The 21432-nt window shown below is 36.1% G+C and overlaps 2 protein-coding genes across 2 annotated transcripts; both read right to left on the minus strand.

Moving 5' to 3' along the window:
- Positions 1–7164: 7164 nt before the first annotated feature.
- LOC132253092 (probable LRR receptor-like serine/threonine-protein kinase At3g47570) lies at positions 7165–9462 on the minus strand. Its single transcript, XM_059734484.1, has 2 exons — positions 9220–9462; positions 7165–8922 (listed from the first exon to the last, which is right to left on the minus strand). The coding sequence occupies exons 1-2, from the start codon at positions 9460–9462 to the stop codon at positions 7165–7167; spliced, it is 2001 nt and encodes a 666-aa protein (XP_059590467.1).
- Positions 9463–14096: 4634 nt separating this feature from the next.
- LOC132253245 (probable LRR receptor-like serine/threonine-protein kinase At3g47570) lies at positions 14097–17531 on the minus strand. The gene is made up of 2 exons (XM_059734957.1): positions 14800–17531; positions 14097–14625 (listed from the first exon to the last, which is right to left on the minus strand). The coding sequence occupies exons 1-2, from the start codon at positions 16961–16963 to the stop codon at positions 14165–14167; spliced, it is 2625 nt and encodes an 874-aa protein (XP_059590940.1). The 5' UTR covers positions 16964–17531; the 3' UTR covers positions 14097–14164.
- Between the last annotated feature and the right edge of the window lie 3901 nt (positions 17532–21432).

The raw sequence follows: 21432 nt of genomic DNA on the forward strand, positions 1-21432 counted from the left end.
TCAAGTGGGAACTCAACATTTAAATTTTTGAGAGCACTTATACTATATTTGAGTATCAATTCTTTAGTTGAAGAATAAATAATAATAATAATAAGAAAAAAAAAATTGGGGTGTGACAATAATAATATTTCATGAGACTTTAATATTCAGACTTATATTTTATATATACTAGTTAGCTATCAAAATTCCATCTGCTGTTACACATTTCGTTTATAATAAACAACTTTAATATTATTCTGTCAAATATATGAATATTTACCAATTTACAACTCATACATAAGTCATCATGCACAACTCTCACCCTACATGCTACACTTTTGTCATGTCTATATTATTTTATTAATATTCAGTCTAAATTTTGCATTATAACATGCATCAGCAATTCTTGAAGTTTCAATTTAAATTTCTATGTTGTGTATGTAATTTAGATCATTTCTTTAAAAATTTGTGAATATTGATATTTATTGTTATTTCCATTGATATTCCTAAACATCCACAAAATGAATATTTGAAAACCTGAGTTTATTGAACAAAGGGAGATTTGTTCTCTCTTTTATCCAAAGTTAAACAATAATTTTATTTCCTCATAATCACTTCTCCAAGTCATCTGACTACATAATATAAAATTTGGCCTTATTTTTGTCAATATTTGTAAACATTCAAAGATTCCTTTTCGAAAAAAAAAAAATCTAATTGGCAGTCCTTCTGTGTGACACTATTGAATTGCTCCAATCATAAGACTGACCCTGTCTTATGCAAAGGAAGCTCGTCTCCTTTGACCAATTGGTGAGTCTGGTATGCAGGGCATATCGTCATGAATTGTTTGAATGAATATGGGTTCTATTTAGCCTTGGACTCAGGGAGCATGACAGCTTGAGCTTGTGCATATTTTTCCCTTTGAATACTTCTTTAAACCTACATGCTTCAGGAACTAAAATATCAAAAGATAGTAATGAGGGAATTGCCCCAATCATAAGACCAACCCTGTTTTATGCCAAGAAAGCTTGTCTCCTTTGACCACTTGGTGAGTCTGGTATACAGGGCATAGCGTCATGAATTGTTTGAATGAATATGGGCTCTATTTAGCCTTTGACCCAGGGAGCATGACAGCTTAAGCTTGTGCATAGTTTTCCCTTTGAATACCTTCTTTAAAGCTACATGCATCAGGAATTAGAATATCAAAAGATAGTAATGAGGGACTTGACAGCTGGAGGCTTTTCCTTGAGCATGTCTGTCAGACTGGATGCCATTAAATAAATAATAAATAAATAAATAAATGATTGTACTCATCCAAATGCAATCATAAAGTTGATGGATTCATCTTGAATCTTAATGCTTAACCTTCTCGACAGTATATTATTTCCCAATGGAAGTGCTATAAACTAAACAAATACACCCTTTCCAATTGCTATAAAAATTACTGGGTTGGAAACAGTCCACATAGGTGAGTGAATTATCGAATAATCTCAAGATTGAACAGCCGGATCTTTCCAGATAAGAAGTCGCTACAAATCTTTTCTTCTCTTAATTATTTTCTTCTTTGAGATTCTGTAACTTCTGTGTGTGCATGATTGGTCACTCATTTTCTTGTGACATCATCTTCATGACTTATTTTCTTCACAAGAAACGTTCTTTTTTATTCTTTGCCAGAATTTAAAAGTTGACTTTGATTGGTTTACCACTTAGTTGCAACCTCATTTTCTTAGCCACCTTTTTCCAAGTCAGTAAGAGCTATCCTTACTCTGTCATTTATCAGGATTGTATATATCGTGTACTCTTTGGTGCCATTATATACACATGTTATTTGTAAATCAGAAAAAAAAAAACGGAAAAATGTCTTAAGAAAAATCATTCCTGTAAAACCTAAACGAAATAGTCAAACTTCAATATAGCACACTTTTGAGTGAATAAATTTTGTGAGCTAACCAGACTAATGCAATCTAGTATGCTTAGGTATAAATTAGTATTTAAGATAGGATAAGGAGTGGTTTGGAGTTATTTGGGATTGTGATTATGGGGGGTGGGTTTTTTTATTCAGCATTAGTAAGTTCTCTCCAATCTTCTTCAACTTTTGATTTATGCCAAGGTTTTTGCAGTTTATTTTTGTAGTTGCCAGCATAAGTTAAGGCCTGAGGTGTAGAAGAGGATAACCCATGGAAATTGAGTTTATAGAGAAAAGGAAAAAGAAATTTTATTTATTTTTATTACTGTTAAAGAGTAAAAAATGTATGTTAAGTTATTGTCCTCTTGTGCACACATCTCCAACCGTGCAGGGAGTGAAACATTTTTAAACAAATGCATGGGGAATAAATGAACATAGAAGTTTAAACCTGAGAGTTCTAAGAATCAAGGCTCTAGTACCATATTAAATGATCAGTTATCACAAAAGTTTAAGCTTCTACAGAATGAGTTAAGAATATTTATCAAGTTAATGGAAATGATAGAAACCAGTTAGTGGAAGAGAGTGACAAAGGAAATTGACAGCAGAAAGCTAATCCTTCAAAAGTAAATGCAATTAACAAATTAACAAATTACACTCATTTCCACGCTGTTAAAAGAAAATGAAATCGATCTCCATGTGACTTAGTCAATTGGTTCATCTCAAAGGTCTAGTTTTTAAACTTGTTGGTATTATATGTATGGATATACCCAATTCAACTGCCATTAAAAAATAAATAGATAAATAAATAAATATACTCCTTCCAATTGCTATTAACAATTATTGGAAGTTGGTGACTGTCTGTATGGTTGACGTGGTAAACGGATTCATCTCAAGATGGCACAGTTAGCTTTTCTAGAGAAGTCAACACAGACAATTTTATTGTTTTATTTTTATTTTTTGATTTTTCTTCTTCTACAACAATTGGCTGTTCATGATTAGTCACATATTGGTTGTAACATCATCTTGATAACCTACTTTTCTGCATGAGAATCATTTTTTTTTTTGGTTCTTTGACAGAATGTTAAAATTGACGGAGATAATGTGATTGGTCCAACACTTATTAATGGCAACATCATTTTTGTTAGCCATTTTCATCTATCTCCTATGTAGAAGCCTTGTTCCTTATGCCTAATCTATAAGAGCTATTTCTGTGTATCATAGATGGATCATGGATTAGATAATGCATATGCAAAACATAGAAGAAAGAACACTACAGGGATCATTTCCTAGGAAAAGCCTTTCCTCTCGAAGAAAAACTAATCAGGATTCAGTACTACTAGCATAATTTTGATCAAGTAGATTTTATGAGCTGAGCTGACTAATAGATCTTCTATGCCTAGTCCCTTTGTTTTGTACCAAAAAAGGAAAAAAGGAAGTGAGAAAAAAAGAAAGGAGAAATCAGAATGAGAATTTAGAAGTGCATGATTTAAAATGCTTAAAAGTATTCTTAGATTACGTGCAAGGAATAGGGTCTATGCAAACAAGTTATAACCATCCCAATTACTATAAGATATAAATTAGAAAGCGCTCAAGGTTTTGGTTTAGTCATAACTTCTTGTTCATATCCAGAAGATTCTCCATGTATTGTTCAAAATATTGTTTTGACTTATCAACAAGAGGCAGAGTACTCTTCTTCCAAACTGGAATACATTGGAATGGTCCTGTGTGCTAAGCATGATAAAACAAAACAGTCGACAACCCTAGATTTTCTTATTATGTAATTAAATAGTCAGCATTTCCAAATCCCTCGTGTTTTCGGTATAAATACTCAACCTTGACTAAAATTCTTCATTCTCATCCCACTCTAGCTTTTGTTTTCTTTAGCTTGTTATATATTCATCCTCTGAAGTTAGCATGGCAAAGATTTATTCCTCTTAAGGCCTCCAAAGTCATGCTGACAGCTATATTTGTAGCAATTCTATTGCTTTTGTTCTCTATGGCCACTACTGCAATTCTACAGGACACAACAATAGGAGTTAAATACGATGAGTAGAAAATTATCATATGGAGTATTCTATTTTTATTTCTCAATGCCAAGATACTTTTGCCTTTTGCCTTCTTCATTTCTGTGATTGTGTGTGAACTTTGTTCAGTTTCTATGAGTTGGGGGTTTTATTGAATTCCAGCCATGGAATTGGTAACTGAGAAACCTTCAAACAGAAGGGTCTACTCATCTGTGTTCCTGACCGCCTATCATTTTTGTGTTGCAGGATGGAAGGCTCTAGGTTTATCTGTCCATGTTGATTATGAAGACCAGTATGATACAGGAAGGGGAGGATACGGCTCAACAAGTCCATAATCACTGTGGAATTGAGTTCCCAAGAGCTGTTTTCGAGAAGGTTGCCAAATAAATCTAAGAATTTCTCTCTGTTTCTGAGTGATAATATATGGTTCACGTATGTTATTTTACAAAGCATTTGTACCTTAAAGCACAGAAAGTTGGTGTTAGAGTCTCTATAGTGTTGTGAATTTTTTTTGCAGTTGTGTTGAAATTACAAATGAAGGGCTTTTCTCCCAGTTCCATAGTAGTTCTCTTTAGTACTCTACAGAGGAGTCTATCCAAATCCCACACCAAATTGTTAGTTTACAAAACTCTATTACCCATGGAAAAGCTGGGAGTTCTTCATCCCACACCATATTGCATTTGATACAGACTGAAATAATTTTATAAACATTATTGGGAGAACCTTATTTTAATATAATTTTTTATTTTATTGCTGTACATATGCAAAAATCCCACACATTCTGTGTTCAACCGAATCACATTGTTATGTGGAACCAAAAAACCGCTGTCGTTTAACTCCGCGGAGAAAGTGTAAAACAGTATTGCAACTGCTGATAAGTGATGATGGCATCTGCCATTGATGCAAATCTGTTTTCTTGTCACTTCTTCAGTTTTCTTGTCCACCAAAAGAGGATTGAAAGTATTTTATGTCCTTAGTTTCTTCCTTTTAGGATCAGCTGATCCAATTCTCTTGGGTCGGTTTCTCAATTGTGAGAGCCAGAGGTTTTAGAGGTTTCGAGTCTTTTGACATGATGAAAATGACCCACAAGTCCTGTAGGGGTTTTCAACTGAGGAGCAGGATTTAAATTTCAATGACGTGTAGAAAAAGAAAATTTTGTTTCTTTCTGCAACCAGCAACCCAACTAAAAGAAAGCAGGTTCAGTCAACTTTATTATGAATGGAGCCTGTATTACAAAAGAAAGTGAAGCGTTAAGACAAATATTGAGACCCATTTAATTCTGCTGCTTGGCGTTTTCAGAGTGATTTTGTTGGTAATTTGCTGGATTTTGTGGCGCTTTCTCAAGGGTAGGTGTGATTTTTTGGTTTCTGAAGGAGAGAGACAGAGGGATATCATAAAACAACGTGGCTAAAACTTCTCTCTTTCTCACAATAAGTTTAGGCGTTTAGGGTTTTTGCCTCTAATTGGCAGCAGCATGGAGCTGTGCGGGAGATGGACAAATATGAGAAAAAATCTAACCCACCTGCATGGAAGCCATTTTTGAGCGTCTGAGCTCTCCTTTTTTCTCAATTGGATGCTGTTTATGTAGGGCTTAACCAATCCAAGTTGAAGCCCTAGCTCAAACCCTGATGGAGCTAATTAGTCTTATGTCCAGAAAGAGCTTACTTATTTTACTTGAGCCTTGAAAAAGTTCAGCAGATGGAGAGTTACATTTTCCTAATCCTACATTTGCTAGTTATAATTACAAGTCCCCATCTCTCCTTGTAAATTCTCAGTTTATAACAATATTAGCTATCTCATCCTAGCCCAAAACAGCTTGCTCTAAATCTCTAATGCCTCCTAATTCATGGTAACGGATGCTTTGCTTTGCTTAGGTATATCAACTTTACACAAACAAAAATAACATTCCAATTGGAATGTGTTCGATTAGTTATGCATTTAACTACATGCACTTGTACTTTGCAGGAGAAATCGAGGGCTTTCCATGCATTAATTGAATAAGGCTAGTGACTAGTCTAATGAGTATCCAATGGATGAGTCATAAGAAAAGAGGAAAGAGATATTTTCCTGGTTACTGGATGAGGTAGAGGCTGAATCTTTACGCTTTACTTGATGCCTGAAAAAGATTCTATGGAAATCATTTCTTGAAAATATTACAGTAAGGGGGTTGTATGTTTCTTCCTCTTGGTTTTGAAGTTGTGGTTTCCTACATTGGTGGATGTCATTGGCATTATCTGACTCTGTTTATCTATATTTCTTTTCTTCTTTGCATTTATTTTTCTGGCCCCTTTCCTTCTCTTGTTTATGTCACATATTCTGTTGATTATCTTTTAGAATGCTATGTTTATACAAATAACAGTGTGGCTTAGAACTGTTGTATGTTTGCAGTCTATTGCTCAAACCAACTGTCTGAATACAATGGTTGGGCAATAACCTAATAATTGAAAGTTGTGAAGAATTCCCATATTGCTTTTGTGTGAATCCCATGGTTGATGTTTTTTTTTCATCGTTTTGGAAGGGGTCTGATATATATTTTCAATAGGGTAAGTGTGAGGCATACTTTCTGTCCCCAACCAGATCCATCATTTTGATTTAAGAATTTTACATTTGTAGATAGACCAAGATGCTTTCGTTTTGCTGTTAACACATTTCCAAACAATTCAGATAAAGTGTACCAAGAAACATCATCAATAGAAATATCCATATTTTCAGTCTACAGATTAGGGACTTGCAGCTTTAATTAATAGGACATAATGTTGAACATAAAAATTCTGCAGTATCATGAAATAATATAGCTCATAAATCCAGTAGAAAAGCTTTAATATCATGCTACTTTGTCAATGCTTCTCTCATGGTTGAACGATCTGTGGTTGAATGAGCAGCACATGACAAACCAACATGTATTATGGCAGTAATACACTCTTCAGTTTTGATTTTCCAATGGGACAAAGTATTGCTGCTAGTACCGATGCTGTTAAAGTCACCAGAAGAACTAGTGAAGATGCTATTGTCTGTACAAGCATCATTGTTAAAAAGCCGTTTGTCAGCCATATCTAAAAATTGATTTATGAGCAGAGCGGATGCCAACTTATGCTGATCTAAACCTTCCTGAAACATTTCATCTGTGGGTTTCTTTGCTGTGAATATCTCAAGCAGCAAAATTCCATAGCTGTAGACATCCCTACTTGTTGAAATCCTTCTACCTAAACCACACTCTACAACAAAATAACATCACATTAGAGTAATGAAGACCCACACTCAAAAGTGGAATGTTCGATGCCGAATGTTCCTCAACACTTCACACTCTGCATTGAAATTCTCAGAAGCTTCACCTTGTTGTAAGTCGATAACCTTCACTGCAAAAATGGTGTTGACCCCATTTTCACCAGTTCTGAAAACTCCTTTATATACAGATCCAAAGCCTCCCTTTCCTACCCAATTTTCTGCGGAGAAATCATTTGTAGCATGCTGGATGTCAGAGTATGATATCTTTGGCGGCAACGCCTTGAAACAAGGAGATGGAAAAGTTGTTCCTCTCCTCTTTTTCTTGTTTTGGGTGATCAGCATCCATGTGATACAGGCTGCACACATTAACAGGGTAAAGCTGGCAACTGGCATCACAATCTTGAGTATCAAATGCCTATTTGACTTCACTTTTGTGATACATGTGGGGATTCTCAGCTTTCCTGCAGCCTCAGGGTCACTACCACAGAGCTTATTATTTCCTGTAAGAGAAAGCCAGGTAAGGTTCATGAAAACACCTTTTCTTGGAACTGGTCCTTCCAAGTCATTGAAAGACAAATTTAAGATCTGAAAATACAAAAGATCCTGTAACTCTTCGGGGATTTGTCCAGTCAGACTGTTGGAAGAAAGATCCAAGCTCTCCAATGCTATTAATTTACCCATCGACACTGGTATGGCACCTGAGAGTTTGTTTGTGGCAATATTGAAACTACGCAGACTTAAGCAAGAACCAATTGTTGTTGAAATATTTCCTGACAGCTGGTTATTAGAAACATCCAGGACCTCAAGGTGTTCCAAACTTTCAACTAGGGCGGGCTGAGAACCACTTAGTTCATTATGCGCCAAATATATCTCGATTATATCATGAAGTCTGAAAATCTCCTTGGGTATGCTACCATTGAGCTTGTTCTGTCTTAGACCCAGTCTCTTTAAATTCTGGCACTCTCCAATACTTGTGGGGATTCTACCAGAGAACTGGTTGTACCCCATTGTCAGCAGAAAGAGTCGTGTAAGATTGCCAAAGATATCTGGAATTTCTCCGGATAACATATTATTATCAACCAATAATCTCTGTAGTTGCTGAAGTTTTCCTAGGGAATTTGGTATCATACCTGTGAAAAGATTTTGGTGTATGTCCAAGGCCCAGAGATTTTGAAATCTTTCAAATCCTCGGGGAATGCTACCAGTCAGAAAATTGCTGCCAAAGCAAAATTCAAGGAGATGAGTAGAAAGATTCGCAACTGAAGTTGGAAGCTCACCAGCTAGCTGGTTATCATTAAGATATAGAAACTCCAACTGTGTACAGTTTGCTAGTGAATTAAATACCTGAAGATTAAGCTTGGTGGTGGAAGAGAGATTATTCAGGCCAAGATGTAGGAGTCTAAGATTATTCATGTTACCAAGTAGAGGAACTGGCCCTTGAAAGTGGTTTGAAGAAAAGTCTAGGACTTGAATTTGTGAAGCATTAGAGAAAGAACTGGGAATTGGCCCTTCCAGCTGGTTATGTGCTAAGTAGACTTCTGCCAGGTTTGGAAGTACAAGGCCCATATCAGTTGGTAGTTCTCCAACAAGCATATTTTCTGTTACAGATAAGTAGATCAAAGAAGAGATGTTGTAGATGGAATAAGGGATCTTTCCCTCAAACTGATTCTCTGAGAGCTGAAGTCTTTGAAGATTATGGAGATGACCCAGCTCATTTGGGATTTCGGCGAAGAATTGGTTTCTTGCTAGGCTGAGAACAGTAAGAGAGGTGAGGTTTCCAAAATGTTGGAGCTATTACACCTGTAAGGTTATTCGCTGCAACGTCAAGAATTCTGAGTCTCGGCAGATCTCCAAGTTCAGATGGAAGGTTCCCAATAAGTTGGTTGTGCTCAAAATAAATCTCCTCAAGGTTATAACAATGAGAAAGACCAACTCGAATTGTATCATTAATGGAGTTTCTTGCAAGGTTAATATTCTGAAGGAGTGACAGATGGCTAAAATCCAGTTGAAGTTGGCCATAAAATGAATTGTTGGAAAGATCTAGCAATTGGAGGGAAGTGAGGTTGGAGAGTCGAGGGTGTATCATACCAGAGAGCCCATAACCAGCAAGACGAAGTGACAGAACTCTAGTTCCGTTGTTGGCACAAGTGACACCAAACCAAGTGCAGACCCAGAAAGAACATTTTGGGAGTCAGAGACTACGGACTTGAAAGATAGAAGTGCAAGAGTATCTGTATCAGCATCAACAGCCCCTACCCTGTTAGTGCTGCAATATAGAATAATTTGAAAGGGGAGGAGGAGAAGCAATGGGAAATGGAGACGTTTCTTCATTTTTGAAAGAATGGTCATTGAATTCAAGATTTGCAGTCTATATTTTAGCTGCCAGCACATGTTAAGGCCTGATGTGTGTAGGAGGATAACCATTGAAAAGTTGAATTCAATTATCAAACAAGGGCAAATTATTTATTAATCAGTCCCTGTTAAGAGCAATGTAACTTCCTCCTAACCATGTCTCCAACGATTTTATCCTATCTGACAAGATATGAAAATGACCTTAAATTTATATAATTATTTTCCAGACCTAGCTTCTGTCTTATTCTTCATCCTTAGATTCCATAATGAGGGAAATGCCATTTTTCTGTATTAAGTATCAAGAGGGAGAGTCAAGCTTAGCAGCAGTGGTGATGGCTGAAATCATTTAACCAATTCTGATTTCTGCAAAAGAAACTCATTTCTGTTGATTAATTGGTCGATTGTGCTCCCTTTTCTCTTACTATGCAGGGTATACTTGAGAACAATGACCTCTGGTGCATAGTTTACCCTTTCAGCTATTGTTGGGAGGAAGATGCCACTGCAACTAGTATAGAAAGAGGGTGACAAGCAAGACTGATAGTCCTTTGACTTTTTTGTTAGAATGCCTGAGAAATGTTATAAAAAAGCATGTTATAATAATCCCAAATGCTGTCAAAGAAAAACAAATCTGAAAGTTTCTAGCTGGATTGAATAGTCGATGGATTCATATCAATGGCATTATTTCTTAAAAATTTTCCAAGGAGAATGTACTTGATCCAAGTGCTATAAAAAGAATAAATTATGCTTTCTAATTTCTGTAAGAATATTAATTTGAGATCTGTCAAAAATATGTGACTGCCTAAATGGATTGATCTCAAGACAGAACAATTAATCCTTTTCGACAGTTGACTGTGATCCCTCCTCCCCTTGGTTGCCATCTCATTTTCTTGCCAACATTTCTCTCTCTATTATTCAACTTCTAAGTCAGCATGAGGCCGAGAGAAGTAGGTATGAATTCTCTCTGTTCTAGACATTTATTTGATTGTCTCCCACCTTCTATTCCAGAGGGTCTTATTTTATTTTAGTGAATCCTGGGTGAAACACCTTATGTGGTATGTGATATGTAAACATCAGGTGGAAAGGAGAATAGTAGAAAATCATATGATTAGAAAAGCCTTTCTAATCTAGAATTTGAATAAGTATCCTTTTGATTCAATAAATTTTGAGCTAGGAAGAGTACTAGATATTTCTGCTCCTTAGTACCTTTATTTTTTGACTCATTATGAAATGAGTTTCCAAAATTGCGAAAGGAGTATTTTGAGCTAGGGTCTGTGTTTTTGAGACTTTTATACCTGATTTATTTTGTTTTCTTTTTCTTCTGATAAGCAAAGTATTCCATACAAAGGGCAATATAAAAGGAGGCAAACCCTGGTACAAAGGAAGTATATGAAGAAAATTTAAACAACATAGGATCACATGTTGACATTTAAGCATGCATTGAACGGCAAAAACGGAAACGTTCACCTTGGTTAATTCCGTGAAAGGCCATTTCTTTCTCTTTTTTGGTATTCAGGAAGCTCCTCCAGTGCTTGATGGTGCGAGAATTACGAGTTAATGAGCTCTTCCCTTTTACACCCAGATTCAGTCCAAAACGAGAGTGCGTGCTCTCTTTCAGCCAAAGGAGGAAGGGCAGGGAGCCAGCCACACAGTGAGCCAGCCACACACATTATTTGGACCACCACTTGACTTAATGGGCCAGTTAAGTGAATTAGGGTGAGCCCATAAAAATCAAGCAACAATATGTGTCCAGTCCCATTATAGACCACAATGCAAAAATAAATAACACTGATTTATGACATTATTAAATTGATTATGTAAGTCCACACATAAAAATTCCAACAGTATATACAGAACACCTGAAAAGAGAAAGACAAAAAGTATCCCAAAACCAAGGATGGTTTCTCTTTGTTCTTCATCAGCTGTTGACATATCCACATTAATCTTTATTATGTGCATTATTAAGTTGCTTGTGTTGCAATTCTCTTTTATTTTCTTTTTGCCGTTAGAATCTTTGTTTGGTCCTTTATCACTACATTCGGGCATTGCCAGCACAGAATTTCTTATTTTACATGGAATATAGACCAAGTGCTGTGCACATACAAACACACACAAATTTCAATTCCTATTAAAAAATAAACAAATTTGAAATCTGTCTACATGGGTGACTGAGTAAATGGATACATGCCAAGGAGTGGTCAGTTCTTCTGAAATGAGTCATTAGTACTAACGTGCCGTAATAACCTTGCATTCATTTCTTTGGTCTATGTACAAGTTATTTATGGCATCGTTTTCATTGCCACTTTTCTCCAGGCACTGTTCTAAAATGATGTTTTGACTGGTTAAAAAAACATGGACTAACCTTTCTTCCAGAAGAAAATACCATCAATATGGAAAACTAGAACATATTTGACACGGTAAGCCAGATGAGATACGTGGACTAGATTGGAACAGTGTTGATGACTCTTCAATCTTTTAACATGGGTGTGCTTAATTCAATGATTCTGAGTCTGCCATGTTCATCTGTAAATACTTGAACTCAACTAAAATGGTTTCATTGCCATCCTTAGCCACTTATTTTCTTGAGCTTGTTTCCTCTTCACCCTATATTGGTATGGGAAAAATGTATTCCTCCAGTGCCTCTGCACTCATGGTGGCAGCTATTTTGATTACACTAATGTTTCTCACGTCCTCTGAGGTGGCTGCAGTAATTCTCCAGGACACAACTCCAGAACTTGGTCAGTAGAAAATCTCTAGCTGGAGTAGCGTTTTATTTTTTGCTTCTGCCAACATATGTTGCTTTAAAGTATCATAATGGAGACATCACCCAATCATTTTATAAACCTAAAAGATCATGACGTAGTCTCAAATCAATTTTCAGACTCTGGAAGATCCACTTTGCTTACCCCTTTTCCTTCTTGATTACAGTGGTTGTGCATGCAGTTCAATATATGAACTTAATTTAGTTTCTGAGAGTCACGGGTTTGATTGAACTTTAGGAGTGGAAATGATGACTTATTAAGCAGCATTCAATCAGCAATTTCCAAGGTGCAGGGCAAAGGCTTTTGGGTGTATCCTTTCAAGCTGATTACAGTGGTCCTGGAGGTTATGGGTTGGGACGGGGAGGTTACCCTCCAAAAAATCCATAACTACCGAAGAAAAATAAAAAGTCAATTCAGTTTCCGAATAACTTGGAGATCATGTTGTTTATGTGTGTTATCCTATGCCTCAGCGCCTGCATATAATATGTTCTGTTTCATGGAGAAATATTTCCTTAAATAAGCAAAAATGATGGTGCTAGAATCTATATGATGTTGCAATGTAGTGAATGATACATGGTGGATCTCTCTGTAAACTAGATTACATCACTATGATGATTAATTGATTTGAGTCATCAATTTAGAATCAAAAGGGTGGGCAACTCTAACAATTTAATGTTAATTGAATTCAATCAACAAAATATTCAAATGGTGTTTAGATTGATTATGCCTTGTATTCCTGTTCCTTCGGTACTTGATTTATTCCTGGAATTCTACCAAGAGTTCATACTAAATCCCCATGCCATTTTCTGTGCAAAATCTGAAGACTCTGAATCTCTATGGGTTGTGCCAACTGCCAACAGGCTATAGGAAGAAAATAAAATAAAAAATAAAAATAAGTTGTGCAGTTTGGTTAGAAACAATAGTGTTTCTCAATTCTCCATTTTGGTAGAGATTTGTTAGGGAGCCAAGGAGAGAAGATTTAAGAAGTTTATTCTTTCAGCAGCCAGTAACCAAACTGAAAAGAACGCAGCTCCAGTTGACTTTGTCACTGAGGGAGGTATGGTTACATTTTGAAGAGTAGGGTTCTTTGCATGGTGCTGAAGGATTGATATGACCATCTAATCCTACTTTTTGTTATTTGCACTTCTACAATAGAACAATTTTGTAGAGAATTCTTGGTGGATATGATTTCATTACTCTTCGTTTTTGGCAAGCAGCAGAATGGGGTTCAATCTGTCTGACAATGTTTTCAGGTAAGTGGTAGGTTGGAAAAAATGAAAAAGAAATTGCAGTTTGATTTCTCAGTCAGGGTCTTGTTGGGTTCAATCTTTCCAAGTTGTAACCCCAGTTAAAAACCTGATGGAGCTAATGGAATAGTATCTTTGAAAGTCAAAGGCTCATGGCAGAGAAATTTTATTCCTTCACTAGAGCCTTGGAAAAGTTCAGCCCATAGAGAGGTACATTTTCCTAACCTCCAATTGCTAGTTATAATAATCATTTTGTCATGATTTTGAATTTGTAGTGCTCTATATTGTGGGTTGTTCTGGCAACTAAATTGCCCTGCTTACGTACAGTGCTGTTGCTCTCAATAGTGCCAGAACTAGTGAATGTGCTTTCCTCTGAAAGTTTGATTCAAGTGGGCTGTGGGGGTAAACATACCTTGATTAAAACCTTCCTGCTAAATGTCCTGTTGTGAAACCATTTGTAGAAGCTCAACTTCAGAGCAGGACATCTTTGGTTGCAACCCCTTGAAAGTAGGAGATGAAACTCATTAATACCTTAAAATCATTAATTTGGGAAAATTGCCATGGCTATAAAAATTTTACTTTGGTACCTTCCAAGAGTCACAATCAGATTAAATTGTAGCTCCATAAATTTACAGCGTTCATACAACAAGAGAAAAATATGTGATAATACTATGTCTACAAGGTAATTATTGAAGACAATGGGAGGGATGAAGACCCCCACAGCTCCAGCAGAAATTTCTTGATCTCTTGCAACTTGGTTAAAGTTTCTCTCATGGTTAAACGTTCATTAGGGGAATGATCTGCACAAAACAAACCAACTCTTATTATGGCTGTCAGGCACTCTTCACTTTTATTTGGCCCGATGCTGATGGTATTGCTTGTGCTGCTGTGCTTGCTGTTTCCTGAGGAACTGACGAAGGGGCTGCAAAGCTCTGAAGAACCAGTATGGCTGAAAAGCCTAGGATCAACAATTCCTGAAACTTGATTTGCTTCCACTGCCAATGCATATTTTTTCTGGTTTAGGCCTTGCTGAAACACCTCATCAGTGGGCTTCCTAGCTGTGAATATCTCAAGCAGCAGAATTCCATAACTGTAGACATCTCCATTTGTTGAAGCTTTTCCACCCAAACCATACTCTAATTAAAACAAAGTGACAGCAGATTAGAATATCAACATCCAGTCTAAACAACTAATTCGTTTTGCAAAAAGTAAAGAAAACCCAAGGGAGTCAAGTCCTGATTTTGTTTCTAAAATTTTGGTTTGTTTGGTTGTTTCATAAGAAGTTTTGCAAGATCAGTTTTGATCAGTACCTGGAGCAATGTAGCCAATTGAGCCCTTTAGTCCTATTGTGCTGCTTTCACTCTGTGATGGATTTTGAGAAAGAAACCTTGCCAATCCAAAGTCTCCCACATGAGCAGCCATATCATCATCCAAAAGCACATTTCCAGGTTTCAAATCACAATGGACTACAGGTGGGTCACAGTCATGGTGCAGGTAATCCATGGCAGAAGCTATGTCAATGGCTATGTTCAGTCGCTGGATTAAGCTCAGACTCGACCTAGATTGGGAGTCTTCCGGGTACAACCAATTGTGTAAACTACCATTAGACATGAACTCCATAACCAAGGCCTTGAATTCACCTCCGCTGTGATCAATGCTAGAGCATGAAGTAACAACCTTCACAAGGTTCCGATGCCGAATATTCCTCAGAGCTTCACATTCTGCATAGAAACTCTCAGAAGCTTTGCTCTGCTGCAGGTCAAGGACCTTTATAGCAAGCGTGCTGCCGACTCCATCTTCACCAGTTCTGAAGGCTCCTTTATAAACAGACCCGAAGCCTCCTTTTCCTATTAAATTTTCTGCTGCAAAACGGTCTGTTGCTTGCTGGATTTCAAAATAAGACATCTTTTCAGGAAACCCCTTGAAAGGATGGGAAAAGAAACTTTCCACTGTCCTTTTCGTTTTCCTTCTCCGGGAGACCCATGCCCACATGGAATAGAAGATCACACACATTAACAAAGTGAAGCCCACAACTGCAATGATGATGGTGAGTCCAAAATACTTGCTTTGCTTCTTCTTTGCAATACATGTATGGAGTCTCAGCTTGGCTGCAACCTCTTGGTCACTTCCACAAAGCATATCATTTCCTAGGAGAGAATCCCAGCTAAGATTAATGAACACCCCATTCCTCGGAACTTGTCCTTCCAAGTCATTGAAAGACAAATTTAAGCTTTGCAAAACCTTCAGACTCCCCAAATCTTCAGGGATTGGGCCAGAGAGATTGTTAGAAGAAAGATCCATGCTCTCCAGTGCCACTAATTTGCCCACTTTATCCGGTATTGAGCCCATTATTTCATTTCTTGCCATGCTGAGAGTTTGCAAACTTAAGCAGGCACCAATTGTTTCTGGGATGTTTCCGGACAACTGGTTGTCAGAAACATCCAATAAGGAGAGCTGCTTCAGGCTACCGATTTCAATGGGGAGAGAACTATGCAGAGCATTTTTTGCTAAACGCAATTCACTGAGACCGGAGAGAGAACAAATCTCTCTTGGTATGCTGCCATTGAGCCTGTTCCCGGCTAGACCCAGAGTGTTTAATTGATGGCATTCTCCAATACTCACAGGGATTCTACCAGAAAACTGGTTGTATCCCAGTGTGAGCATAAACAATTGTGTAAGATTCCCAAAGATATTAGGAATTTCTCCTGAGAACATGTTCTGGTGGACAGAAATTCTCTGCAGTTTATTCAGTCTTCCTATGGAATGTGGCAACTCATCTGTGAAAAGATTTTTCTGCATAGTCAAGGATATGAGGTTCTGAAACTTGTCAATTCCTCTGGGTAATTTCCCAGTAAAGAGATTGCTTTCAATGCAAAAATGTTGCAGATGGGCTGACAGATTTGCAACTGAACTTGGAAGGTCGCCGGCTAGTTTGTTGGAATCCAGAGTGAGGCTTTCCAATAGGGTACAGTTTGTGAGGGAATTGAATACCTGAAGATTCAGCTCTGTGGTGGAAGAAAGATAATTCGTTCCTAGATTTAGCATGATAAGTTTATTCATGTTCCCAAGGAAAGGAATTGACCCTTGAAATAAATTTGAAGTGAGGTCAAGGACCTGAATTTGTGAAGCATTGTTTAAAGAATTGGGTATCAATCCTTCAAAGCTGTTCTCAGCCAACAAGAGTTGCCTGAGATTAGGGAGAGCAAGACCCATATCAGTTGGTAGTTTTCCAACAAGATGATTTTGGGTTAGTGACAGAAAAGATAAAGAAGAAATGTTATAAAGTGAATTCGGTATCTGGCCAGAAAATTGGTTCTCTGAAAGGCGAAGAGAAACTAGATTATGGAGATTACCCAACTCCTTTGGAATTTCGCCACGAAAATTGTTTCTTCCTAGGTTTAGATGGGTAAGAGAGGTGAGATTTCCAAAAGTTGGAGGGATTGCACCACTAAGATTGTTGGCATACACATCCATAAATTTCAGTCTAGACAGATGGCCTAATTGAGATGGAAGGGAGCCAACAAGTTGGTTCCTCGTTAAATTGATCTCTCTGAGATTATAACAATGAGATCTAAAACTTGAAGGGATGTGAGGTTGAAGAGGTGTGGAGGTATAATACCAGAAAGGCCAAGTCCGGGCAGGTGGAGAGATTGAACAGTGGTTCTGTTCCTAGTGCAAGTGACCCCAAACCAAGTGCAGTGAGATGAAGTGAAGTTCCAACCTGAGAGAGCATTTTGAGGGTCAGAGACTGTGGATTTGAAAGACAGAAGCGCCTGTTTGTTGGGGTTAGCATCTAGAGCTTCCACCCCGCTCATGCTGGAGTGTAGAATGATTTGGAAATGGAGGATGAACAGTGAGAGATGGAGAAGCTTCTTCATTTTCAAAATGAAGATGATGAGTGTAGGCTCCAGCATTTGAAGTTTACAACCATCCACCATGTGTCAGAAAATGCTTGTGAGCAATTTATATAGTTGCCATGGATAGCATCATGCATAGTGACATAACAGTGGGAGGCTGCAGCCATCCGACGACTTGGGAGTCTTTCCCTTCCCCCTTGGTACCAATGGAAAATATTCATGAATTATTTGAAAGTACAGGGGTTTGTTTGACAATATTTGACTCCAGATATTATTTGATAAGTGGTGTTTATTTTGTGACTAAATAAAAAAATAAAATAAAATATTTGATTTTTTTTTATTAAATGAAAAGGAATTTATTGATATCAACCCATATAGTTAAAGTGAATTTGTTGTCAATAATATTAATTTAGTTATATTGGTTGAAAAAATAAAAAAACCAAATATTTGGATAATATTAAAAAAGAAAATATTAAGAAATTTTGGATGGTATGCAAAAAAATAAATAAATAAATAAAATATTCAAGTTATAGTTGGTTCCAAAACCAAAAGTGAGAAAAATTATTTTATTACATTTATATAAGAAAAGAAAATACTAAAAGCCTTTGACAATGAAAATGCTAAAAGAAAATGTTCATCTCCATTTTTCTTAATCCTATAATTGATTCTTGAAAAAATTGAGGAAAAACATAAGAGGGAAAAAATAGAGAAGGAAAATATAAAAAGAAAAATAAAAATATAAGTGAAGGAAAAGTAAAAAAGAGATTTAAAATTAATAAAGTATTTTCACATTTTTTTATATTTTTTTACTCGTTTTTTAATTTATTTTTTGTGATATTTTTTAGGAACTAAACATAATATAAATGAATGGGGAAAAATTTGTCAAGAGAACATTCCACATCTATTCAACGTTTTCTTATCTCAATTGTTTTTATATCTATATATATATATATATATATATATATTTATTGATTTATCTTTTTCTTCTTTTCCATCTTTAATTTTCTTTCTCCTTAATTAAAACTTCCAAAAACCAAACATAACATAACTAGACAAAATAATAATAATAATAATAATAATAATAATATTTGAAACTTTTTTAAATCACTTTCCTTAGGAAATGGAAAATGGGAAAAAATTTAAAGAGTGTGCATTCCTTAATAATTTAAAATTCTCTCTCAATTCTCAGCTAAACAAGAGAAATCTTATAGTTTTTCCTACATGTTTTTTTTTTGTTCTCTTTCTAACTCTCCTTTATGCTATGTTTTTCTCAAAATTTTCAAGAACTAGACCAAACCCAAGAAAGAGAAAAAAAATGTTAAAAAAATAATTTATGACATGAAAAAAAAAAAAGATAAAGAAAGAAAATACTAAATTATTAAGTTCTTATTTCTTTTGTTATTAAAAAAAAAAAATTCTTGATTTTTCTTCCTCGTAAGAGTTGAAGAAAGAAAAAGGCTCAAAGAAAAGATTTGAACTTTGTTTACAAGTTTAAAAATTTAATTCAATTTTCTTTATAATAAATGAAAGAACTTGAAAATGTAAAACTCAATAAATAATTTTTATTAAATTTAGTTTTTTTTTTTTTCATACAAATGGAGAGATTTTAGATTCTTTACCACAAAAATTTTCCCTTTTCCCAAAGCTCACCTTGAAATGAAAGATATCATGGTATGTTTAGGTTGGGAAAAAGTCGGAAAAAAAAAAGATATATAGAGGGGGAAAAAAAAAAAAAGAAAGGAAATTGTTGTGGAAGCCCCAACTTTCCCTTCTCATTTTCACTTTCGTCACATTTATTCAGAGAAGATGATGGACAAGATTATTAACATTTTCACTCTTCTCTTTATTAATTTTTTTTTAAAGGAAAATAGAAAAAAAGACATATAGAGAAATATATAAAAAATAGATTTGAGGTTAATATTTTATTTTAATTAATGCTTCTTCAAACTAATTTCTCTTAATTTTTTCTCTTTATATAAAGATTAAATAAATTAAAATTACATAAAATTTTAATCATATTTAATTGTTGTCATAGTTTTTTTTTTTTTAAATAATAATCAAATATGAGAATTATTATTATTACTATTATTTACTATTTCCTAGCTAGTTTCCTCTCATCCAACATAGGGTATTTTTCTTTTCTTTAGGTGATAGTTTCCATGAATCTCCCACAACCTATGTTTCATAGATATAGGGGTCCTACACTCCATTTTCTACAAACAAATCATCTAAACATCCTTCCTCTTCCTTGGCCTTTTCCTCTCATGAGATTCTTACAACTGGCTAGGCCACCATGCATGCTCTCCATCCATCATTTTCAAAGACATTTCTAAGCTTGTTTGTCTCTTAATTTAAGTCAAGAAAGGACAACTCCTTCAACGGACCTTAACAGGTTGTTTGTTTCTTTAGGTGATAGTTTTCGTGAATCTCCCACAACCTGCAACTCACAAGAAGTGGAGATGAAAGAGAGGTGCAATACTCACTTGACTAAGATTCCTGAATGTGTTTCATAGATATAGGGGTCCTACACTCCCTTCTCTATAAACAAGTCATCTAAACATCCTTCCTTTTCCTTGGCTTTTTCTTCTCATGAGATTCTAACAACTGGCTAGGCCGCCATGCATGCTCTCCATCCATCATTTTCAAAGACATTTCTAAGCTTGTTTGTCTCTTTATTTAAGTTAAGAAAGGACAGCTCCATCAGCGGACCTTAACAGCTTGTTTGTTTCTTTAGGTGATAGTTTCCATGAATCTCCCACAACCTGCAACTTACAAGAAGTGGAGATGAAAGAGAGGTGCAGTACTCACTTGACTAAGCTTCCTGAATGTGTTTCATAGATATAGGGGTCCTACACTCCCTTCTCTATAAACAAGTCATCTAAACATCCTTCCTTTTCCTTGGCTTTTTCTTCTCATGAGATTCTAACAACTGGCTAGGCCGCCATGCATGCTCTCCATCCATCATTTTCAAAGACATTTCTAAGCTTGTTTGTCTCTTTATTTAAGTTAAGAAAGGACAGCTCCATCAGCGGACCTTAACAGCTTGTTTGTTTCTTTAGGTGATAGTTTCCATGAATCTCCCACAACCTGCAACTTACAAGAAGTGGAGATGAAAGAGAGGTGCAGTACTCACTTGACTAAGCTTCCTGAATGTGTTTCATAGATATAGGGGTCCTACACTCCATTTTCTACAAACAAATCATCTAAACATCCTTCCTCTTCCTTGGCCTTTTCCTCTCATGAGATTCTTACAACTGGCTAGGCCACCATGCATGCTCTCCATCCATCATTTTCAAAGACATTTCTAAGCTTGTTTGTCTCTTAATTTAAGTCAAGAAAGGACAACTCCTTCAGCGGACCTTAACAGGTTGTTTGTTTCTTTAGGTGATAGTTTCCGTGAATCTCCCACAACCTGCAACTCACAAGAAGTGGAGATGAAAGAGAGGTGCAATACTCATTTGACTAAGATTCCTGAATGTGTTTCATAGATATAGGGGTCCTACACTCCCTTCTCTATAAACAAGTCATCTAAACATCCTTCCTTTTCCTTGGCTTTTTCTTCTCATGAGATTCTAACAACTGGCTAGGCCGCCATCCATGCTCTCCATCCATCATTTTCAAAGACATTTCTAAGCTTGTTTGTCTCTTTATTTAAGTTAAGAAAAGATAGCTCCATCAGCGGACCTTAACAGCTTGTTTGTTTCTTTAGGTGATAGTTTCCATGAATCTCCCACAACCTGCAACTTACAAGAAGTGGAGATGAAAGAGAGGTGCAGTACTCACTTGACTAAGCTTCCTGAATATGTTTCATAGATATAGGGGTTCTACACTCCATTTTCTACAAACAAATCATCTAAACATCCTTCCTCTTCCTTGGCCTTTTCCTCTCATGAGATTCTTTCAACTGGCTAGGCCACCATGCATGCTCTCCATCCATCATTTTCAATGACATTTCTAAGCTTGTTTGTCTCTTAATTTAAGTCAAGAAAGGACAACTCCTTCAGCGGACCTTAACAGGTTGTTTGTTTCTTTAGGTGATAGTTTCCATGAATCTCCCACAACCTGCAACTCACAAGAAGTGGAGAT

This window comes from Vitis vinifera, chromosome 18 (genome assembly GCF_030704535.1).
Source record: "Vitis vinifera cultivar Pinot Noir 40024 chromosome 18, ASM3070453v1".
Classification (NCBI taxonomy): domain Eukaryota; kingdom Viridiplantae; phylum Streptophyta; class Magnoliopsida; order Vitales; family Vitaceae; genus Vitis; species Vitis vinifera.